General features: G+C 39.8%; 1 protein-coding gene across 2 annotated transcripts; it reads left to right on the forward strand.

Annotated features, from left to right (window-relative positions):
• c1qtnf6b (C1q and TNF related 6b) lies at positions 1-25,150 on the forward strand. 2 transcript variants are annotated; one of them, XM_033623571.2, is made up of 3 exons: positions 1-148; positions 9,297-9,489; positions 20,428-25,150. In XM_033623571.2, exons 2-3 carry the CDS (start codon positions 9,309-9,311, stop codon positions 20,973-20,975), a joined length of 729 nt encoding a protein of 242 aa, XP_033479462.1. In that variant the 5' UTR covers positions 1-148; positions 9,297-9,308; the 3' UTR covers positions 20,976-25,150. The 2 variants fall into 2 exon arrangements, with proteins under 2 accessions (XP_033479462.1, XP_078022518.1); XM_078166392.1 differs by lacking the exon at positions 1-148 and adding an exon at positions 162-358.
• The last annotated feature ends 576 nt before the right edge of the window (positions 25,151-25,726 follow it).

The raw sequence follows: 25,726 nt of genomic DNA on the forward strand, positions 1-25,726 counted from the left end.
TGTGTGTGTGTGTGTGTGTGTGTGTGTGTAGAGACAGAGAGGGAGGGAGAGTGTATATGAGAGTGAGGTTGCTCCTCAGTAGTTCCTCCTCTCAGTCTGACACCAGCAGCCTGCTTTTTCCTCCTCAACTTCAGTGAAACTCCACCAGGTAAGAAAAAGCGACCAGACACTCTGACACGATGTGACAACGACTTTATGACAATCCGTCTCGCGGTCGAAGCGACTCTGCAACATAACCCTCCGGAGCTGCATAAAAAAATTATGAAGAAGAAGAAGAAACACCCGGCGGCGCGTTTGCGTGCTTGCAGAGACGTGCAGGATTGAAGAAGTTATTCACAAGTCGCCAACTCGGCAGCAGGTTTTTTTTTTTTTGTTAGGAAAAGTTACCTCTAACATCTTCGTGCACGGTCTCACGCGCCGGCTCACTGACACGTTTCTCAAAGCGCACGGCGCTCGCGCATGTGTGTGTGTGCATGTTCTGTAACTTGAGTTGTGTGTGGTTTATCCGGAGCGCAGTTGCATGCCAAACTGATGCTCTGGCGTTGTAGACGTGGCTCCTTAAACGTTTTCATTATGAGTGTTGCATGTGTGTTGTGGTTGGGTTATTACGCGGCTGTGTGTGTTCAGTTGATTAGCGGCATGTTGTCATCATGACTATAGTGCAAATTGTGCACACGGCTCCGGGGGGGTCCTGAAGCCTGAGGAGGGGTGAGGGCTGATGAGGTAACACGAGGTCAGGATAGCTATAATGAATTGGCAGTAACTCAGCTCCTGTCACACAGAGGTGTCAGGAAATATCAAGTTACCAAACACACTGTGAAATCTTTTAATCTGTTGTAGAGATGGAATCTATTTCTAAGAAGGGCTGAAATTATTTTAATGTTTGTTGTCACAATGTATTCTAACCACAATTCATGAGTAAGAAGTTTTTCCCCTGCAAAACTTGTCTGTCTAGCCTGCAACAGATCTATAAACAGCAGGTATTACTCATGCATGGACGGTGTGGAAAATAAATATAGATAGATTTTCATGGTACAATAAATGTCTCAGAAAATATCACGGTGTTACACAATTATTAGTATTATTCTTATTAAAATTATATGTTACAATTCCCCGTAAGAGAATGGAAACAAAAGGAATTCTCTTTTTCATCAGACAGTCGAGGAAGAACGGAGATGCACAGATGAGATTCACTGTCAGGTTGCATTTTTTGTCAATACCGAACATAAGCAAATGTACACAGTATGGTCAATTTTCATACCACGGTAGCATACGTTTCACAGTATACCGCTGCAACCTGACTTTCAACATATCCATGATCATAGTTTCAAAGAAATCAGTGTGTGGGATCATTTGACATTATTAGGTTCTGAGAAAAACAGACAGTGAAATGTATACGTTGCACAAAGGCAGGGCAAATTAGAGCAATCATATGTAAGTAGGCTAAAAGTATTTTTTGCTTGCTAGTTTGGACTTGCAGGTATCCCTATGCGTTCCCTATTTATTTTCGTCTTTGAGAAGTATACCTGTTAAACTACAATTAATAGCCCCAGCTATTATTTGCTTGAATCACTGAAGTTAATGGGCCTATATGTGGGACAGGCCTTCAATTCCTTTCACACAAAACTGTTGCTCAGCAAAGAAATAAACGAGAAATATAATCAAATATTTATTTAAACTAGTATGAATATTACTTGTATAAAATTAGGCTTCAGATAACATACCAATTATTAATCATTCATTTGATCTAGCCCCGACAGCCAGCAAGCTGCGAGCGTGATTGGCGAGTTGATCCGAGGTGCTCAATTTTCTGTCTCGTAGGGTAGACATATTGGCAGAACCTTTTTGGTTTAAACAGAACGGGGCGGCCTTCCAGGGGGGCTGTTGATGACTTGTGGGAGGAGCTGTTGATGATGCTGCATGTGCGACCCACTGGCGGTGGATAAACAGGAAACAGCTGATAGCAAGAATAAGTTGCTAGTAGCAAGAGGGAAACACAAACCTGACAGACACTGTAAAGATGAGCCAATGGGGAGACAAAGAATTGCACGCCCTCCTTGCCCTCGCAAACGAAGAGGCCATTAACCGTGAGATGACGGGGACGGTGAAGGACAGCCGACTTACGAGAGAATCGCTGAAGGACTGACCAGCCGCAGCTTCCCTCCCACATCACTGTTTACGTCACACGCTGAGCTACATGTTTTGTTACTTGCTCACGCCCCCCATTGCCCCGAAAAAGGCGCATTCTGTATAAAGAAAAGTAGGTAGGCAACATTTTGCTGCACTCCCTGATTTTGTTTTTATACTGCCAATGCTGAAAGAAGACTGATTGGGCTTTCCTGCAAATTTGCACAATTCCTATCTGAAAAGGGCTAGAGAGAGAGAGAGTCAAGAATTACGGCACCCGGCATACAAACACTAGTTTTTGCTGTTTATAGTTTATACTCACAACTTAGATTAATTTGTATGAAAAACCCTTTTGATTCTTTTGATCTGAGGACTCTTATGGACTAAAGGAATATGAATAACTTACAGGGTAGTCGAGAAACTGACACATAATCTGAGGTAGCCAACAACCTGGTTTTATACATCTGAAGAACTTCAACAAACAAAATGAACTGTTTGGCAACCAGACCAGGCGTCTAATTGAGACAGGCGCTTATTTGTCAAAATGTGCAGCCACACAGGGACAGTGAAAGGGACTGGGCGTTTAATTGGGACAAGACTTTTGTGAAGTTTTACAGTATGTAAAGTCTCATGCATGGCCAACATGTACTCGATGGCTTTTTTAGGTGAAGCAGCCATTTCTGGCACTTATTGGTAATGAAAATGTTAATGAGCCTGATGTAAGATGGATGTAAAGTAACAGAAACATGGCTGAATCCCATTCTATAAAGCCTATGTCACGGATGTATTCTTTTAAATGGATACCAGACTCCAAGCTGCTGCCCATTAAGGATAGACCGATACATCGGCCGGCCGATATATCAGGCCGATATTTGAGTTTTTTACTTGTATCAGCATCAGCTGATACGCGCGTGGGTTCGCGGATTTATTTTTCTCTGGCACTTTTTTTCATTTGAAAGTATGTGGTTAAGTTGAACAAAGCTGTTGAATCCTACTGTGTACAGTAGTTGTTGTTTTATTTATGCTTCAGCTTAAATATTTGTTTATTTTATAAAGACATTACTGGAAGATTTAAGAGCACTGAACTCTTTTTTTTATTTGAATGTATTATAATAATAATAATAATAATAATAATAATAATAATAATAATAATAATAATAATAATAATAACAACATTCTACCTGTTCTACCTCAACTTTCCATCTTGTTTTAGTATTTTTTACTGTTCAATAAATCTTTCTTATTTTAAACTTGAGACCTGTAATATTTGTTATCATTGTGTCATTTTTTTTTATGTAAATTGAGGAAGCAAAAGCAGTATCGGCCCCAAATATCGGCTCAAGAAAATCGCCAGTCCATAATCGGTCATCGGCTAAGGGTGATGGAAAAAAATCGGTATCAGCATCAGCCCTAAAAAATCCATATTGGTCTCTCCCTACTGCCCATTCAGTTTTATATCTTCTTTGTAATGGTGGTCGGTAGTGATGTCCAAATGAAGCTTCATGAACAGCCAGTTTTATTTTTTGAACCCACTAGATGGCGCTTTTGGTGTAATGAAAAAGGCTCAAGGGATGGCAATGCAGTTTGGTTTCAACCCTTTGCTGAACAAAGAGTGCCGGAGTGGACTCAGAAAATAAAGGAAATGGTTCATGAAGTGTTATTTGGCCATTGCTAGTTAAAACCAAGCTGCATTACCATCCCTTGAGCCTTTTTCATTCCACCAAGAGCGCCATCTAGTGGGTTCAGTCAAGACAACTGGTGGTTCATGAAGCTTATTTGGACATCACTAGCACTGGTCGGTCTTTGTAATTTGTTTGCAGTACCATGGTTGGTCACTGGGACAAAATGGCAGCAAAGATAAATCTGTCAAATGCTGTATTCCACTAACCTCAGAAGTCGGGTCCGAGCTGGGAATAACATCACATACAAGTTAATTGTGTTCCAGTACAAGAAGTTGAAAGATCAAGATTAGCCATTGTTAGCGATACTAGTTGATAACAACGCCATATTTTATGCACACAAACACTGTAGCAACATGTCCACACAAAGAGGTTGGACGAGACTGTGTGTACAACTGTTTAAATGAGACACAAATAAGACAGAGGTGCTTACAAACAGTATATTACTACAGCTTTAAATACTGCTGATGCATACAGCATCGCAGAGCCATCTTGGATTTTTAGGTCGGGCTTGGTGAGACTCCTCCAACTTTCTGATTTTGAATTTTCAACTGGATACCCCGACTTCCCAGTGCAACTGCAATGCACCAAATGTATATCAGCTTTGTTAAAACATCTATAATGTTTGTACACCATATGCAGCGGATCATACCCTCCACACAGATGAAGACATTTCCTCTGCAGCATCCTTTGCTCCTGAATCAGTTTTGTTGAAATAATGGCTCCTGCTTCAAGGGTGAGTGGGCTTTGACACACATTGATGACGTGTTTCCCTTAAAACATACAGGAAAAAAAAAGAAAGAAATCCAAGTAACCTGTTATCTTTCCTACACGGTGCAATTTTTGGTCCAATGTGAGCACTATGGGGCTGCAACAACCACTCAGTGCTCATGCCTTTGTCTTTATGACACGAATACTGCAATTTATTTTGTGTACTTTTGATGGTTTATGAAGTTTGTAACCAACTAATTGAAGCCATAATTTAGTTGTGGCCATTGCAGATAATCATGGGTACTGTATGTGGGTCATGCAAATAAAAATGATGAATCTGAACTAATATTTCAAATATGTTCCATAAGTGAGCAGAAATGTGTCCTCTGACATCTGGCTGGCTGTGATACTGAAGCAGATTCAGATAATAACTGTTTTGATTATATTTTACTATCAGCAGCTGGATAAAAATATCATGGCGGCCAGAGTTCCAGTCATTTCATTTCTCACAGTCATGCTCCATCCATCATCACAAATCCAGTTAACATTCATCCATCATTGTAAAAGCCCTCGGGAATCTCTCCGTTATCTCTCTCATCTTTCTCTCCCATGTTTATTTTTTCTCTCTCATATCCGCCTTTTGTTTTTGTTTCACTTTTACATCTCGCTTTTCAGAGGATTTTTGTAACATATTTGTGGAGTTCAGAGGCTTAACGTGAAGATGGTCGGCGAGGAATAGATGGAGACAGAAAAGTGGAAGAAAGGGAGATAGAAAGTGGAGAACTGAGATATACTTTAGACTGAAAAAAACAAAAGGAATGAAAGACAGATAAAGCTGGAGAACACAGGATAGAAAGCCAGGGTTTCTCAGGCAATTGTTTTGGCTTATTGTTTTGGTTGCATGGTCTTCAAATTCCATTCTCATCAGCTATTCCCCACAGCACCCTGCAGCTGTTTTCAGCAAATAAAATCTGATAAACCCATTGTACACTGCCTGCCCAGCACCGAACAGCAGACAGACAAGGTTAGAGAATGGTGAACATAATCGAGCATCTAAAGATGTTTTTCTCAGGAGTTGGTCAAAAAGCAAAAGAAAGATAAAAGGGAAGGATATTGGATTGATATTTGTCGTCAGGTGACCAGCAATTCGACGTCAGATTATATGTAATCAGGCAACTGTTTGCTTATGTATCATTCCTAAAAACTTAATAAAAACAGCAATATGTCTTTTAGTTTTTCTGCCCGTATGGACAAAAAAAATACATAAATACAGCTTTAATGATTTTATGTAGCTATCAACCTTTGTATTAAAGCAGTGGTTTCCAACTAGTCCAGTAGCAGGGTCCAGATTTCTCCTTAGTCATTAGACTAAGACGCAGTTTAATACATTCAGCGTCATATCTGTGTTTGCCCATGTCCTCAAGCTAGTTTGCTGTCTCTGTCAAGTAGCTCTCCATTAGTCACTCACTCTACAGCAGGAAATGGCACCTACAATTTAAAAGCTATGTGCCACAAATTCACTGTTCTTCAAAATAAAGTGATTTTTACAAATTTGACACATTTGCAAGTCACGTGTGGTCCATTCAGAATGGACCTGCCACCCACCAGTTGGGAACCACTGTATTAAAGGTCTAGTTTGTGGGATTTAGTGGCATCTAGTGGTGAGGTTGCAGATTGCAACCAACTGAAACTTCTCCTATGGACCAAGCATGTAGGAGAACTATGGTGGCCAATACGAAAACAGGAGGATGGGAAAACGGAAATACTCAAATGGCCCTACCCAGGCATCAGTGCATGGTTTGCCCCTTTTGAGCCCTGGTAGAAACAAAATAGTGGACTCCCTTAAGGAGGGCCCACTCTGTGCGTAGTTAGAAATGGCTTATTCTAAGGTAATGAAAACACAGCAGTTCTTAGTTTCATGTGATTATACATTAAAGAAAACATACTAATAATGTATTATACTTGATTTCTGCCAATATTTACCACTAGATCCCACACACTTGACCTTTAAAAGACCTATTGAAGAAATCTGAGGGAGATTAAAGGTTTTGAGGCCTGTGTTTTCAAATATTTTGGTGAGACAATTTACATGTGGATCACTAATTGCATCTTCCCCTCATATTTTTGATCACCTTTTACCCCTGTTGGAAATATCTGGCTCTTTAACTGCTAAATGCTACTTTTGCAACTTTGTCTATCTGTCATTCTGAGGAAGTGTACAGTGGGGTTTTAGAGCTTTTATGCTGAAAGCAGCATCCTGCTGTGACCAAAAGCAGGGCTAGGAGGGAAGCGGTCACATAACCAAAACAGTAAAGTTGCAGGCAGGAAAACCAACATGATGATCAGACAGATGTTACACTGTGAAAGTCTGTAGAGCTGTGGGAAAAAGCAGAATTAGGTAATTATTTTTTGTGGGTTTATGAATGTAAGGGACCAATGTTATTGTCAAGTAATCACAGGATCCATTTGGAATATATTAAAAAAAAACTGATTATAGCCACATAAATAAAACTTTACAATCATCACACCATATGTAGCAATTAACATCTAGTATCGCACATATGCATGAAGATATATGCAATATGCTGCCATTGGCACGCCATAGCTTAACTAATGGCACACCAGCAATAACAGTGCTTTCAGGCCTAAAGTTGTCTTGCTTTGGTCCGAATCAGGGACTGATTTTGTTACATAAGTTGTATAATTGCCTAGAGTTGGTTCATGTTCTCACGGCAGCATTTACAAGCGGACCAGATTAAATATCTTGTGTGAGAAAGCTGCTCTTGATTGGTCAGAATTTCCATGTGGGAAAAATCCAGGAAGTAAAGCAAACGTAGAAGAAGAGTACACTTGCAAGATAAATGTGACACTTTCTAATGTCACAATGGAGGGACAACTACGCAGGTTGATTTTAGCGCTGCTCATCGTGGACTATATCGCTGTCATTGTTCATTTTAGTCAAACCACACAGTTTGAAAACGAGGCGCGGCTCCAACTAGAAAACAATGTTTTGATGCATTGGATGTGCTGAATGTGCATATTAAGGCAGTACAGGAGGAGGTGCATATTAATAATCCTCCAGGACTGTAACATGCTCATGTTTAACCCAAACAATGTGTCATGTGACTGCAGGTGGTTCACATCCAGGTCGGAACACGTTCTCACCACAAATGTACCAAACAAGAGTTTGTTTGTAAGGTGATCGAGACCACCTCTTCAAGAATGTCTCAGTCCTGTTGTTTTGGTGCGCACCTGAGTGGGATTGCTGTGTTCACACCTGCCCAAACAAACCGCACTTAGGGGGAAAAATAACTTGAGTTTGATTGAGCCAAACCAAACGGGGCAGGTGTGAAAGCACCCTAAGTGCAGGATTTCCGATGCATTCATTTATTTGTTGTAGCCTGTCATGATAAGATCTGCCGCCATGCGCTAATTATCTATTTTTGGAGGAGGACTGTTTATTGGAATCGCTGTTGTAATATATAAAATATGCTGCTAAAAACCAATGCCTCAAGCTATACAGCACAGTGATTAACATGAAAATTTAAAAACGGCACTTAATATCAAAGAGGATCGCCGACCCCTGACTTATACTTTTTGAACCAGCTGGGTTTTATGCCACATCACATGGTCTCTTATGACACACTGGGTTTGGAGGTTCCAGCCCCCTGAGGATTATACTACCTAGAAACATATGCACTCAGTATACGACAAGGCATTCTGGGTACATCAAGTAAATGCCATATGTTTTGTATTATGTTATTTTACGTTGCCACACTGCACCATAAATGTCTTTGTAACCTTAGATTCTCGTTCTACAAAGTCTCATTATTGCTTAATGCAGCTGAAAGCTTTCAGTGAAGTCAAATGAGGAAATCTAGTAGCTTTTGCCAATTTTCAATTTTTATTTATTTGTTTTTAGTGGTGTTGCAGAAATGTGTATCAGCAAGCAGAGAGAAATGTGTGTGTGTCAAGGGTAACAGGTTCAGCAGCACATATTTTCCCTGGAAATGTATGTGAAAGGGCATCTTACTGTGAGCTTATGCAGAGAGAATCAAAACACTGCTGATGTTTTCACATCCAATCGAGTCCAGGTGTGCATGTGTGCACACATATAGAAGGCCACATAACTCCCTCCCTCCCAAATCTATAGCTTTTCTCCTGGGGTTATATTTCTTAATCCAATTCCTCTGGATCCCACATGAGAACTCTTGGGTCACAAGACAGTCGGTCATCTGTGGCTTTGACTTTCATATCGCTGTTTTTTTAAGTCCTTGAAAGTTAAAATGAATCAAAGTTCACTTGGTTTCACACTGTTCTGAATGCCAGGGAAAGTCCTGTGTTTTGTGACATTGGATTTCTCTGTTTGATTGTTGTGCATTAGCGCAAAATCACGAGTCCAAAAAGACAAAAGTTTGCTTGTTGATTCTGACTGCTAGCAAAGCTACATGAATACTGTAAATATTTTCAATTTGTGAGAAGAAAACCCTCAAACTCTACTGTCTTTGTCATGGAAATATCTTGACACTTGGCCAGTTCTCAGCAGGAATGTTAAAAAAAAAACACCAAACCACAGAATGGACCCAAAATTGTTGGTCTGGGTGTTTTTTTCTTTTTTTAGGATTTAGCTTGTTGGACTTTGTAGAAGTTCCTCTGGAGAGGAGAGTAAGAAAGCCCCTCACTGTAAATATAATGTATTATGCTATGACTTCATATGGACATACAGTTGAACAAACATTCAACTCCTACACATAACTTTTCCACTCTTCCTCCTCCCAGGTTGTGACAGCCATGTTGACGGTGTGTTTGAGGCTGCTTTTGCTTCTCCCCCTGGTTTGCTGCGTCCCATCCCCCTCCAGACCGCCTTCCAGACTCTGCAGGCGATGCTGCGATCACCAGGAGTCTCCTGCAGCCGCGGCCCAATATCAGATGCCAGAGGTCCGCACTGTCATCAACATGACCATCCTCAAAGGTACCACAGCTTGGATTAGCTTCTGTTAGCTACGGAGTACTGCTGAATGGTACTTCCTGTCTGTTCGGCAGTTCCCCAGTTTTCTGTTTCCAGTTTGTGTCCTGATCCTGCAGGATGCAATGACTAGTCAGTCTTAGTCATTTATTTGTGTGTCTTTTATTCTATTAGCAGAAACACAGAGTTTGCAGTTACATGTTCATTCACCAAAAACTATCCCCCCCACATATCGTGTTATTATCTGCCTGATTCATGCTACATTTCCTTAATCAGACCTCAGCTTCTGGTTTTCCAGATGGCTGTGTGTCAGCAAGGCGATTATTTAATCAGAGGAGTAACCATGTATGTTGTAATGGAACAGTGCTGCAGAAGTGTAACCATGCATTGATGGATAAAGAAGTATTTTATTGCTGGAAGAAGGTCTTTTCATAAAACTAGTCTGTCAGTGCATTAGAACACAAATGCTTTTGAAATTGGTGCTATATGACCAGAGACAACAGAAAAATAAACAACAGTGGTAATTATTTTTGCTCAAGAGGTAAAAAACCTGCAACTACAAGAATGCACTGCGCTGCGCTGCGCTGGATCAGTAAATCGCTCCTATTGGTGGGTGACATAATGTGAGCTTGTCTGTTTTGACACAGGCAACAACATGGCGGTTGGTTGCTAACAAACGATCTTGAGCCATAGATAAATGGTAAGCTTAAATATCTTTCTGAGGACAATTTAGGCGAGAAATAGACAATGCAGTAACAAAATCTTGGTAGTACATACTCAATTCAGTTCAATTCAGTTTTATTTATAAAGCCCGATATCACAAATCGCAGTTTGCCTCACAGGGCTTTACAGCATACGACATCCCGCTGTCCTTTGACCCTCACAGCAGATAAGGAAAAACTCCTCCCCAAAAAAACCCTTTAACGGGGAAGGCAGTAGGAGTTGGTATCAGGCAGGACCACGACAGCAGCGTAACCAAGACCCATGATCCAGGCGTAGCCACGATTCAAGGGAACCTGCGAGACAGTGGAGCACAAAGGCTCTGGAGAGGAAGCAGAGTTAGTGACATGCAGTTAAGCCGAGATAGCAATATGCAGTGTTAGGACATGAATGTGAGCAAATGACGAAGAACCAACTCTTCAGAATCTGAGAGCAAGCAAAAGAGAAGGAGAAAGGGGCTTGGTGTATCATAGGAGGTCACCCGGCAGACTAGGCCTATGTCAGCCTAACTAGGGACTGGTCCAAGGCAAACCTGAGCCAGCCCTAACTATAAGCTTTATCAAAGAGTAAAGTCTTAAGTCTATTTTCTAATGTGGAGATGGTGTCTGCCTCCCGGACCGCAACACGAAGATGATTCCACAGAAGAGGAGCCTGATAGCTGAAGGCTCTGGCTCCTGATCTACTTTTGGAGACTTTAGGCATCACGAGTAACCCTGCATTCTCAGAGTGCAGTGTTCTGAGAGCACTGCTTAGTTTTACTGTTTGATCTGAGTTTGGCCTGAGTTTGATAGAGAGAGTCACTCTTTGAGTCCGCAGTGGCAGGCTACGAAAATGCAGGAAGCATGATCTGCCAGATAATTTGAGCTGAGAGATGGGCAGGGAGATCTAGACGCTGGTATGATGGAGGGAAGCTTACCAAAGTTCATACTACCCACATGGTCATGATACAGAGCTGGTTGAAAATCGGCACACTATCCTTGTAAGTGGAATGGAGCCAAAAAAAAGGAGACTGTAAAGAAAATTAGACACAACCTGAAACCACTCAAAAAAAACAACTCTTTTGTAGCTTTTGACAGACTCTTTCATAGAAAATGTATTTCAAAAAATTAATTTATGTAAGCCATGAACTGAAGAAATTGTAAGGACAAAAAGAGTGTGCTCACACTGGATAATAGCTCCAAAAGTTTTATTAGCCTGAAAAGCCAAGTTTCAGTGAACCTGAAAGGGTCGAAGGGTTGCCTTTTTTCAACTTAACATCTACAAACAACATAAAAGCAACCACAATATAAGATGGAATTTATTTTCTGTTCGGCCTGACTCAAGCCCGCTGGTCAGGTCTTAGGATACTAGGAACCGCATCGACCCGATATGACCTTTACTTGCTACACATAATTGATTCAATTCCATGCACTCACAGTCAACCCTGTCACAGTCATATCTGTGACAGTTTGTATGAGAAAATAATTGTGTTTATGCATTTGTTTGGCCATATTTGTATGCACAAGTCTGTTTCCACAGGGGAGAAACAGAGAGATAGACAAATGTGACAAGAGAAAAAGGATTAAAATACAAGTATTTTTTGATATCCAAGAGATGCACAATCACAGCTGGAGAGGGATTTGCACATGTGTATCTAATATCAGAGCCTTAGCAGCCAACTCAACTAGAGCTGTCCAAGCTATGTGTCATCACACTTTATCTGCTCGTCATTTGATAACTGAACATGCCAAGTCTGTTCTGACCTGCCATCAACCCCCGAACCAGTCCAACTGCTGAACTCTGAAAAGAACATTTTCCTTTCCCTCTCTTGTTTTCACACACATACAAAAATAATACACAGAGACTGAAGCTGAATGATAAATCAAATTCAGATCAATATAGAATGCAATTTTAAAAATTGCAACCTGAAGCAGGAACAGTTAAAAGCATGTTTACAAAGAAGTTGTGCAAATATTCTATAGCGATAGAACCAAAGTCAGTTTGTGTGATTTACCACAATACTTTAACTGAAAGGAGATAAGTAAAGACACAATTAGGGTGCTTTCAGACCTAGAGTTGTCTTGCTTTGGTTCGAATCAGTGACTAATTTTGTCACAGAGTTGCATAATTGCCTAGAGTTGGTTCATGTTCTCACGGCAGCATTTACAGTTGGACCAGAAAAAATGTCTTGCGCAAGAAAGTTGCTCTTGATTGGTCAGAATTTTAATGTGGGAAAAATCCAGGAAGTAAAGCAAATCTTGAAGAAGAACACACTTGCAAGATAAATGTGACACTTTCTAATGTCACAATGGAGGGACAACTACGCAGGTTGATTTTAGCGCTGCTCATCGTGGACTAAATTACTGTCATTGTTCATTTTAGTCAAACCATACAGTTTGAAAACGAGGCGCGGCTCCAACTAGAAAACAATGTTTTGATGCATTGGATGTGCTGAATGTGCATATTAAGGCAGTACAGGAGGAGGTGCACATTAATAATCCTCCAGGACTGTAACGTGCTCATGTTTAACCCAAACAATGTGTCATGTGACTGCAGTTGGTTCAGATCCAGGTCGGAACACGTTCTCACCACAAACGAACCGCACCAGAGTTCGGTTGTAACCAGCCCGAGACCACCTCTTCAAGGTCTCAGTCCAGTTGTTTTGGTGCGCACCCAAGCGTGATTGCTGTGTTCACACCTGCCCAACCGGGGGCAAATGAACTTAAGTTTGATTGATCCGAACCAAAACAGGGCAGGTGTGAAAGCACCCTTAGATTATTTTTCCATATCCTAATAGACAAGCAAAGTTTAAGGCCATGAAGGCCCTTTCATTCTGCAGAAGAACTCTTAACTTTTCCACTGATGAAATCAAAGTAAAATTTTGATGTGTTGGACACAGTTTGTATCACAGAATGTCTTTGTTAGTGAAACAGCACTTTCCATTGGGCCACATAGGCCACGATCAGGTCAGATTTTTCATTGGTGGGAAGCCAGTGAGGGATCACAAGGAAAATTGAACTCTAGCTATCCTTTTTTCCCCTAGTATTCAAGGTCTTGGATAACTTGGATGGAAATTTAAAAAAAGAACCTTTAATTGTTGCACTTCTTACAAATGAGGCAATGAAGTACACGGCGTTAGTGTACTGCAGCTGTGCAATGAGGGAGGTCTTAACAGGCACTTTCACCTGGCACTGAACTTGCTTATGTGGCGGGAAGCACACATACGTACACAAATACACAGAAACATATGGTATTCACATACACATGTGTATTCATGCACAAAGGAACACACTGACCTTGGAGCAAATCTAGTTGTGCTCTTGGAATATACACAAATAATTCACACAAACACGTTTTTTCCTCTCTGTGTTGCACTGACTCACTGACTGCTCTCTGGAAAACAATAAAGCCTGCTTTGAGTTGGATTTGCTCCCACAAAGCTGTGGTGATTGGATTTAAACAGTGTGACCCACAATCAGTCAGTGAGCCAATCTCAATTTCAGAGAGCAATCAGCCAAATATCTCAAAAGAAACCAGAACCTACATTCATGGACAAAGGCAAATCTGCACCCACACAATTTTGACATTATGTCTACATCAACAGGATCAAATTATATTTTACACAGCATTAAAATAAGTGCAGTTCAGATACAATTACATAACTTTGTTTGAGATTTTCACTTTGCAGTCTGGACCTTGAGATCTCATATTATATAGATTCTTAAGATATCTTTGGCCCATGCGTGCATTCGCCAGGGTGTTCATTATCTCTTCATTACTTAGAATTGCTGTTACAAGATTATTTTGTGCTGACTCAGTCACAGTGTTACTTCTTGTAGGAACACCCATACTGATAAATCATGTTAAAACACACAATTGATCCAGTATCTTGATGGTGTCAGATTTCATTCAATAATAAATAATAAAGTTTCATTTGATATATTCTGTCATTCCATATATTCAAAGGTTCATTTCATTTATTTAAAGTTTCACTCTTTATATTCAAGGTTCATTCCATGTATTCAAATATTTATTCTATATATTGAGTCTCATTCCATTTATTTGAGGTTCATTCCATATTTCAAACTTTAATTTCATCGATTCAGAGTTCAATTTATGTATTCAAACTTTTAATCCATATGCTCCATCTTTAATCATAAATATTCAAGCTTCAGTCCATACACATATTTAAACATTCATTATAATTATTCAAGGTTCATTCCATATATTCCAACTTTCTTTATACATATTCTGACTTGTCATATAATAAAGTTTTATTCCATATATTCAAAGGTTCATTCTATATATTGTAATTTTCAGTGTGTATGTTCCAGATTTAATTAAACATATTCAAAGTATATTCCTTATATTCCAACTTTCCTTATATATACAGTACAGGCCAAAAGTTTGGACACACCTTCTCATTCAATGCGTTTTCTTTATTTTCATGACTATTTACATTGTAGATTCTCACTGAAGGCATCAAAACTATGAATGAACACATGTGGAGTTATGTACTTAACAAAAAAAGGTGCAATAACTGAAAACATGTTTTATATTCTAGTTTCTTCAAAATAGCCACCCTTTGCTCTGATTACTGCTTTGCACACTCTTGGCATTCTCTCCATGAGCTTCAAGAGGTAGTCACCTGAAATGGTTTTCCAACAGTCTTGAAGGAGTTCCCAGAGGTGTTTAGCACTTGTTGGCCCCTTTGCCTTCACTCTGCGGTCCAGCTCACCCCAAACCATCTCGATTGGGTTCAGGTCCAGTGACTGTGGAGGCCAGGTCATCTGCCGCAGCACTCCATCACTCTCCTTCTTGGTCAAATAGCCCTTACACAGCCTGGAGGTGTGTTTGGGGTCATTGTCCTGTTGAAAAATAAATGATCGTCCAACTAAACGCAAACCGGATGGGATGGCATGTCGCTGCAGGATGCTGTGGTAGCCATGCTGGTTCAGTGTGCCTTCAATTTTGAATAAATCCCCAACAGTGTCACCAGCAAAACACCCCCACACCATCACACCTCCTCCTCCATGCTTCACAGTGGGAACCAGGCATGTGGAATCCATCCGTTCACCTTTTCTGCGTCTCACAAAGACACGGCGGTTGGAACCAAAGATCTCAAATTTGGACTCATCAGACCAAAGCACAGATTTCCACTGGTCTAATGTCCATTCCTTGTGTTTCTTGGCACAAACAAATCTCTTCTGCTTGTTGCCTCTCCTTAGCAGTGGTTTCCTAGCAGCTATTTGACCATGAAGGCCTGATTGGCGCAGTCTCCTCTTAACAGTTGTTCTAGAGATGGGTCTGCTGCTAGAACTCTGTGTGGCATTCATCTGGTCTCTGATCTGAGCTGCTGTTAACTTGCGATTTCTGAGGCTGGTGACTCGGATGAACTTATTCTCAGAAGCAGAGGTGACTCTTGGTCTTCCTTTCCTGGGTCGGTCCTCATGTGTGCCAGTTTCGTTGTAGCGCTTGATGGTTTTTGCGACTCCACTTGGGGACACATTTAAAGTTTTTGCAATTTTCCGGACTGACTGACCTTCATTTCTTAAAGTAATGATGGCCACTCTTTTTTCTTTAGTTAGCTGATTGGTTCTTGCCATAATATGAATTTTAACAGTTGTCCAATAGGGCTGTCGGCTGTGTATTAACCTGACTTCTGCACAACACAACTGATGGTCCCAACCCCATTGATAAAGCAAGAAATTCCACTAATTAACCCTGATAAGGCACACCTGTGAAGTGGAAACCATTTCAGGTGACTACCTCTTGAAGCTCATGGAGAGAATGCCAAGAGTGTGCAAAGCAGTAAGCAGAGCAAAGGGTGGCTATTTTGAAGAAACTAGAATATAAAACATGTTTTCAGTTATTTCACCTTTTTTTGTTAAGTACATAACTCCACATGTGTTCATTCATAGTTTTGATGCCTTCAGTGAGAATCTACAATGTAAATAGTCATGAAAATAAAGAAAACGCATTGAATGAGAAGGTGTGTCCAAACTTTTGGCCTGTACTGTATTCTGACTTTTCATAGTTCAAATATTCAAGTTTTATCCATACATTTAAGGTTCATTCCATTTATTCTAATTTTCAGTCTGTATATATATTTAATTGAATATATTCAAAGTATATTTCTTATATTCCAACTTTCCTTATATATATTCTGACTTTTCATAGTTCAGATGTTCAGGTTTTATCCATACATTTAAGGTTTATTCCATTTATTCCAGCTTTCATCATTGTATATATTCTGACTTTCCATAGTTCATATATTCAAGTTTTATTCCATATATATTCAGACTTTAATTCCATACATCCAAGGCTCATTCCATTTATTCCAACTTTCATCATTGTATATAGTCTGATTTTCCATAGTTCATATATTCAAGTTTTATTCCAAATATACAAAGGTTCATCCCATATATTCAGACTTACAACCCATACATCCAAGTTTCATTCCATATATTCCAACTTTCATTATAAATATTCTGACTTTCTGTAGTTCATATATTCAAGTTGTATTCCATACATTCAAAGGATCATTCCACATATTCAGACTTTAATTCCATACATTCAAGGTTCATTCAATATATTACAATTTTCATTCTATCCGGCTTCCCATAGTCCATATATGTAAATTTGATTCCATACATCCAAGGTTCATTCCACATATTCCAACTTTCATCATGTATATTCTGACTTTCCGTAGTTCATATACATTTATGGTTCATTCCATATATTCCAACTTTAATTACATATATTCTGACTTTCAATAGTCCATATATTTAAGTTAGATTCTATATAAGGTCCATTCTACATAAACATTTATGATTAATTCCATATATTCAAACTTTCATTCTATATAGTTTGACTTTCATGCTATATACTCAAACCTCTCATTATATACACTCTATCTGGTCAGAAGTTTAGGTGAGCATGAAGTTATTTGTTTTCAGGACAAAGGTGCCATATATGGCCTTCTAGTGTAGTGGTGCTGCTAAGCTGCTGTTTGTGGAAACTGCTTTAACTCTCCCCAGGGCTCTTTGTGTGGATACTGGTCACAGCTGGACAGATAATTGTGCATCTGTACAGAGGATCACTGATGTTTACCTCGGGTGTCCAGGAAGCGAGGGCAGCACTGTGGCTTCTTCCTGTGTGGTTTACCCAACCCAGAGGCGTTTAACTCATGACTGCATTAGGACCTACATAGAGAGATTTCTCTCAAAGAGCTAAATATTTTATATATTTACTGAAGGTTTACATCCATGGAGTTTTAAATTTTACCCAGGTAAAATTCCTGTCACTCACTTTTCCTCCAGCTATTATAGTCTGTTGTGTTTCTCAGTTTATTTGCTTCTGTTTATCATTGAAAGTGTTTGCTTAGCTCAGGGGCTTTTTTTATTCCAGCTGCTCCGCACTGATACGGTGATGGAGCTTATGAAGTCCAATAAGCAGTGTCACTTGTCACTTTCATAGCAAAGAGGATTTTGTATCCTTTGAACAATAGCAAACCCTTAAAATGTTCACTTAACCAGCGACATTTCAGTCAGGAGTGGTGACAAGCGAACATACATAAGCCCATTAATCATTTTCAGAGCGTGCTGTCAAGTCACATAGAATTTCGAAATCCATGCAGACAAACAGTGTTTGGTTGTTGTGGCAGCAAAACAGAATCCAACTTGGAAGCAGGATATAAACAAGAAGAGAGCCACTGAGGACTAACACCTCCAACTAACAATTATAACAGTACCACATGTGAATCTGAGTAAATGAATGAAATGGTGGAGAACAGGTGGAGAAACATATATTTAAATGTTTCAAGGATTTAAGAATTGCAGCGGTCACTCAGCTCTTGGGAACTTTTTTTTTTTGTTCTAGTTCCAGATCTGTGCCTTGATACCTCTGAGCTCTGCAGGCAACTCCTTCAACCTCATGTGTTTTTTCTCTGATGTGCATTGTCAGCTGTGACACCTTTATTTAGACAGGTGTGTGCCTCTCTGAAGCATGTCCAATCAATTGAATTTACCACAGATGGACTCCAATCAAGGTGTAGAATCATCTCAGGGATGATCAAGAGAAATGGGAAACACCTGAGCTCAATTTCAAGAGTAGTAGCAAAGGGTCTGACTTATGTCAGTGATTTTTCAGTTTTTTACTTTTAGTGAATTTGCAAAAATCTCTAAAATCCGGTTTTTGGGGAAGTTTGTGTAGATTGATAATTTTAGCATGAGTCTGCAACATAACAAAATATGAAAATAAAAAAGGGAATTGGTCTTAATGCCTGAACACCAACACCTCTTGTGTACATCACTCTTGTGTCATAATCACAAATCTCCCAAAAATGAAATTAACATAAGTTCAGAAAAAGAGGCCTGTTTTCAGCTTTTTTTTTATTTTATTTTTTTTTTCAAAATAATCCAATTGGATTGTAAATAGTTTATTTAGCGCAGGATTTAAGAGAATTTATCAGAAAAAAATCAAAGTCACAATCAGTTTTCAGTCCAGTGTCTAGAGATATATAATGACAGAAATGGAAAATAATATAATAAGTATGTTTTTCTTAGTGTAAATAAGAATCCTCATGTTTTGTTACCGTAGAAGGGGCCGTTTATATCTAAATAGGGAGTGGGTCAAGGATATGACATGGATATCCTCATGTTGCACTGCCATGTTTCTACAGTAGCCCAGAAAGGACAAACTAAACACTGGCTTTAGATAGAGCCATTCACATTTTCGCGACAGCCACTGTAGTTAGTAGCCCCTCCGCCGAAAGCTGAACAGCATAGGAAAAACACTTATTTGAAACGTAAAATTGCTTTATTCAGCATTTTTACTGGTTTAAATCTTCAGGTTTGCGGATAATTCGGCTTTTGGTAAAAACCGACTTAATGTTTAGATCTTAAATTATCAGAGAAAAAAGGTGAGCGCACATTGGCAGGTGCTTAGCTAGTGGCCCATCTGCAAGGAGCCAAGCAGTGTCAGAGAAACACTGACTTAAATGTGAAACTGCTTTGTTCAGTGTTTTTACCTGTTTTGATCACCTGGTCCATTTGTTTTGGAGAGGAAGAAACCTTTGTACATAATTCAGCTCTCGGTAAAAATGTCCTGAACAATGAACACTTCAGGAATATTAACCAGGAGTTCAAGCTTGATACATAACAATTAGAAATCCTCACCGCAAGATTCTACGAAATCCAATGGATCCTACGCACTGTTCCTTTAATACCCTTTAATTTACACTAAACTTAAGTTGTCTCGTATAAGGATTCAGTTTTTGTTGGTAAAGCTTGGTGATAAAAGCTATATTTAAACTTTCCAGACAGGTGCTAAGATTCCTGAGACTTTAAAATCTCACCTGTAACCTATTACTGTGATGTTTGATACCCTTTGGCATTACAAGCTCCTCTTGCGGAAATAAATTACCGTAGATAAATGTTATTGCAGTTCCTACTGGTCCTCAGTAGATGCCAATGAAGGTCATAGATTACATAAAACAGGGTTTGACTCAGCATTTTAAAACTCCTGGCACCTGAACACATTTTCCAGACAGATCCTCCTTACACATCTCTGTCAGAACATTTTGTCTCACAGTCTACAAGGAGCACAAAATTAGGATAAGCACTGGTTCAACAAAATTACCTCAGATTTATGAGTAGGATTTGGAACGTAAGACGTGAAAGCTTTGCTGAAATTTATGTCCATTTCCGAAATTATTAACCATTATAAAAGACAGAAAGGCTTAATGGCATCATGTGCATGTCAAAATGAATTGACTGCTTTGTAACAAGAGCTTGGACCTGTTGTTTAGTCAATAACAGCTGCACTACAGACAATTAGGGATGAAATCATGTAGTCTGGACCAGCGCTGACTGTTTTTGGGCACAATGAGAACTAATTAACATCTCAACTGAAAAACAGGGATGTCAGTGTTATTTCAGCAAGCAATATCTAATTCTTCCTCTATGAAAAAAAACATAGAAGCTAAAATATTAAAATGTTCCTACTTACACTCAAGTAAAAAGGAGGTGGAAGAAATGTTCAGATCCTTTACTAGTACCAGTATTCATTCATTTCCATAGCCGCTTATAATACATACTTCAGAACAGTACTTCAATGTTCTGCATACTTAAATGTACTTAGTTACTTTCCACCAATGAAGTTAAATTAAAAAAAAAGGAAAAAGATTATGCTCCAGATGTTTCTGTCTGCACCACTCACTTGTGTTCCTTCCTGTCCACGCAGGTGATAAAGGAGACAGAGGTGACAAGGGTACACCTGGCAAGCCCGGTTTAGAGGGACCTCCCGGCCACCGAGGACCCATGGGCCCTAAAGGCACCAAAGGCCAGGTGGGTGCACCTGGAGACGCCTGCAAGATCCCCTACTCTTCCTTCTCAGTGGGACGCCGCAAGTCCCTGCACAGCATCGACTACTACCAGGCGCTGGTGTTCGACACGGTGTTCGTCAACCTCCACGGGCACTTCAACATGTTCAAGGGCAAGTTCTACTGCTACGTGCCAGGGATCTACTTCTTCAACGTTAACATTCACACCTGGAACTTTAAGGAGACCTACCTCCACCTGATGCACAACGACAAGGAGCAGGTGATCCTGTACGCTCAGCCCAGTGAGAGGTCCATCATGCAGAGCCAGAGTGTTATGATGGATCTGGCACTGAACGACGAGGTCTGGGTCCGACTCTACAAGAGGGAGAGGGAGAACGCCATTTACAGTGACGACGTGGATGTTTACATCACCTTCAATGGATACCTGGTGGCACCTAGCATCCAGTGAGAATGGGACAAAGGGAATAATGAGAGGAGTGGCAGAATCTCTGGCTGGGATTACTTGATCTTTTTGCCATGGATACTGCTTTATGCTAAGACAGGAGAACTACAGAGGACAATACAAGTGTGGTGCTTATTGTAAATCCCTTTCAGCCTGGAGAGGAATTTACTGTGCTTTCTTAAATGAGGACTGCCCTAAAAATATTACAATCAAAAGGAACAAAAAATAGAGACAGGTAGCACAGCACACAATTAGGAAAGAATGTTAAATGACTTCCTTTGCACTACACTTTTGTACAAAGAAAATCACTTTTTCCTACTTGCTGTGCTGTGCTACTTTCCTCTTGGATCACTCCTTTCAGGGACTTTGTGTTTTAACACAAGTTGTATCATGTATCAGGAATTCTACATCTGTGCAATCAATTATGTATCTGTGTTATGAATAGAGAGTTTCTGTCAGATTAAAATGTGTTCAGACAGACTGCTGTCACACCTCGAACAAACCTTGGTACCTTTTAGAAAAACATCGAGCTTCAAATGGTCAGTTCACCCAATTTGCAAAAACACATCGTCCCACTCACCCCTGATGGTGTCTAACCATACATATAATCAACTGATTTAAATATTATTAACCCATTAAATGGCTGCTGTCAGTTGTCATCTGTGGCATAGATTACCTCCTACAGTATATTTATGTTTATTGTTAGGTGGCGGCCTCTAGAAGCCTTCATAATAATGATGGGAGCAAAGGAGGAAGTATAAAGAGCAACAAAGTCCACATAGGGAGGAGCTCGGGGTGGGTGGATTGGCCAGACAAACACAGGACTTTCATCCAGGAGACTGCTGTTCATGTACCAAGTGAAACCAGAAGTCAGTAGCTGGGTTTCCATCCAAATGTATCGCAAATTTTAAGCGAATTTTGTGAAAATGTGCAAAAGAAAATGCAAATTTATACACGTTTCCATTCATTATTGTTTTGCGAGTATTGGGAGTCAACAGGTCGAGCAGAAGGTGGCGCTTCTCATGAAAAATAAAATGCAAAAGAACACCCGTAGAAGAAGAGGGCGCCGTGAGATGACGTCATTGAGAGCGTCTCATGTCCACAACTGATGTAAACAATTACTAGCACATCCATGACTACGACGAGATGGAGAGATTCCTTGGGAACTTCTTGGCTATTGCGAGAGCTCTCATCACACTCATATCAGCATTGTCAGCGCAGCCTACTTAATGCTGTGATGTCTGTGTTGGTACACCAGGCAGCGCACATGATGCAGCGGTATTCAACACATCCAGTCTATTCAGGTAAGCTGTGAAATAGCCTACACTCACCTGACACTGGAGTAATTACCTCTCTCTAAGTTCACACAGGTGTGTGTGTGAAGTAGAAGTAGGATTCAGTAGCCTACGTCATTGTTTATTCGCTAAATCTGTTTCCATTGCAAAAAGTTGCATTTTCCTAATATCGATATGCTGACTTTTCCACCCCCTCCAAGCATAAAAACTTTTTTGCGATATTTCGGCCCTTTTTTGAATTTCTGGCGTTTCCATTCAAGTTTCTTTTCGCAATTGTTGAAAATGCGAATAAAAATAGGTGGATGGAAACCCACCTAGTGTTGAGGGTTTTTTTTATCATACATAACTTACAGAATGCACTAATATATGTGACACACATACTCTAAGTAAACTTACGTACAAAACTTAAACCATGTAACAAACATACACATTACTTGCACCTTCTGGCCTACTGGTAAGTGCAGTTTGTCTCATCTGAAGTATCATAATGTTAGTGATAACAACTGATAACAGGCTGATGACATTCAAAAAGAGTTCAAATAGTTGTTAAGCCTTTAGATGAATATCTGTATGTCATTCTGATACACTAATGTTATACTAATGTACCTAACACATTAAGATACTGCAAGCTATTTTTCCACAGGTCCACTTGGTTCCGAGGAACTGGGCCTCAACCTGACCTCAATTATAGTCCTTCTTATTGTGTGGGGTATGTTCTCTTTTTACTGCCAGGGGTCTGTGTGTCCATATTTCTAATAGCCAAGTAGATCTGAATGGATGCAAGCATGTCATGATAACAGTGGAAGAAAATATTTAAGGAAATTGGTAACCTATGTTAAAAAAAAAAGAAAGAAAAGCTTTTAAATTACAGTTATTATTTTGGATTTAATTCACAATTTTAAAGTGGTCAGGAAAGTTATCTTTTGTCCACAGTAGCTCTCAGGTGGCCACAAATATTTTATTGTTGGCACAGGAGGTGAAATTGATATTTTTCAATTATTTATAGAAATGAGTAAACCTTTGGTTATGTGACTTTAAATTGAATTGGTTTTAATGGGGTGGTTTTCCCCGGGCATTCTGGCTTCCTCCCACAGTCCAAAGACATGCAAACTGGGGATTAGGTTAATTGATAACTCTAAATTGTCCGTAGGTGTGAATGGTTGTTTGTGTGGTTGTTTGTCTGTCTGTGTGTCAGCCCTCCGATAGTCTGGCGACCTGTCCAGGGTGTACCCTGCCTCTCCCCCAATGTCAGCTGGGATAGGCTCCAGCCCCCCGCGACCCTCAAGAGGATGAAGCGGTTAGAAGATGGATGGATGGTTTTAACTGAAAATGCATTAGGCCACTGCTGATGTGGGCAGGGCAGGCTTTAGTTTATGGTTAAGTATGGTAGATAACTTAAATTGTTGTGAACATAAAGAATTCATCCTCCCTGTGTCAGCTCAATTGTTGTTCACCTGGTGCATCACATGTGTGTAACATCAGTGGCTAATTAGGTCAGATCCTGCACCATGTGCAAACACTTCTGAACCTTAAATATCTTCCTAAATACATGCTGATTTACCAAACCAGAAGACTTATAATAGAGATTTTGGGTTTTTTTTAATTCAAAGCATTAAAAAATGACATTTAACATAATTTGGTTCTTGTCAATATTTTTTACACAGGCTGTTTTCTATTGAAGAAACAGTGAAAACTGTTGAAACTCTAAAAACAGCATTAAAGGGACAGTGCAATGCCAAATCAAAAACACATGTTTTATCACTTACCTGTGGTGCTATTTATCAGTCTAGATTGTTTTGGTGTTAGCTGCCGAGTGTTGGAGATATCAGAGATATGGAGATGTCTGCCTTCTCTTGAATATAATGGAACTAGATGGCGCTCAGCTTGTGGTGCTCAAAGTGCCAAAAAAAATACACTTGAAAAACTCAACAGCAATGTTTCTTTCCAGAAGTCATGACTTGGTTTAAGATAATCCACAGACCTTGTTGTGAGCAGTTTCATGTAGGAACTATTTCTTTCTACCAAGCTACACTTGGCAACCATATCATGGCGCAGAAGGAAATGTGCATCTACTCATGGACGAGAGGCTTGTGCTTGTGACAGCATCAGATGTAAACATTAATGGCGTCCTCCGCAGCTGAGCTGTATCGGTAGCTAGCCCAGTGGTGCTAGGTGAGCTAGCAGTAGATGCACACTTCCTTCTGCGCAGTGATGCAGTTGGTGCTTGTAGTTTTTTGGGAAGAAAATAGATCCACAGCAAGGTCTGTGGATTATCTTTGTCTTTTCAAAAGTATTTTTGGCGCTTTGAGCTCCACAAGCTGAGTGCCATTTAGTTCCATTATATTTAAGAGAAGGCTGACATCTCTACGGCCGATATCTCCCACACTTGGCATCTCACACCAAAACAATCTTATTTGTTTAACAGCACGAAGAATAAAAAATGTGTTTTTGATTTGGGGAGAACTAACCCTTTAAATGTAAATAGATCATCTGCACAGCTAGGGTTAAGGGGGAAATCACTTTTTTTTGTAATTTTGGTGAACTGACCTTGTAAACATACAACCCAACATATCAAAATGAAAACTAAAGGTGCTTTATTACCAAATGTATAAATGCATTCAGGTTTTGATGATTAAATGCATCCTTAGAGAGACTTCAAACTGCAGAGCAGTTCATGTAAATAGTTGTATAATAGCTGTCTTTATAGCCTAAATCTGTGCTACCACTCATGCTGTTGGGGCTGAATTTTGTATGTGTGTCTGTATTTGTAAACAGTATTTTCTCCTTCATTAACCAAGTCTCTTTTGTTCTCTATCACTGAGCAACAGAAAGACACTTGATTATGAAAAATAAAAAAATAAACATTTTCAGAATGAAAAAATGAAACCAGAAGTCTGTATATTCCATTAAAAAGTCAAAATGACACTTCTTTTAACGGCACAGCACATTCACAATGTCACATTTCTTCAGGGGAATTTTCCTCACCCTTCTAATTCTTTACAAATGACACCATCCAGTTTGGAACTTGGTTCACAATTAAACCATTAAGTCCTGTGAGGGAAATGATATTTGAGATTTAACCTAAAAAATTGTCCAACTCTCTAAAATAAACAAACAAACTAGGAAGCATCTCAAAGTCTCAGAGACACTGGATGGGTCTCTGCAACATGCCAGCTCCATCTGTTTGGCCATATCTCTCCCATTAGCTGTAATGCCGTCCTCAGGGAGGCTTTGCTAGAGGAAAAGCAGACTGCAGCGCTGTAAATACTTTAAGCCTTGTGTGGAGATCTGAAAAGCTCTATTGGGAAACAAAGCAGGACATCTGAACAGTTTCCTGGATCATCAGCCCAGACTAGTGGAGGCTGTTCCAACATGCACAGTAGAAGAGCTCTTAGTTAAAGGAGCACTGGCTGATTCAGGCATGTACTTTGGTCTAGTTTAGGTTTGTCAAACTTAGTTTTG

This window comes from Epinephelus lanceolatus, chromosome 3, assembly GCF_041903045.1.
Source record: "Epinephelus lanceolatus isolate andai-2023 chromosome 3, ASM4190304v1, whole genome shotgun sequence".
NCBI classification, from domain to species: domain Eukaryota; kingdom Metazoa; phylum Chordata; class Actinopteri; order Perciformes; family Serranidae; genus Epinephelus; species Epinephelus lanceolatus.

Coding starts and splice junctions, on each gene's coding strand:
- c1qtnf6b (XM_033623571.2), top strand. CDS start 9,309: ATGTTGACGGTGTGTTTGAGGCTGCTTTTGCTTCTCCCCCTGGTTTGC. Junction 9,490..20,427: donor CAACATGACCATCCTCAAAG/GTACCACAGCTT, acceptor CTGTCCACGCAG/GTGATAAAGGAGACAGAGGT.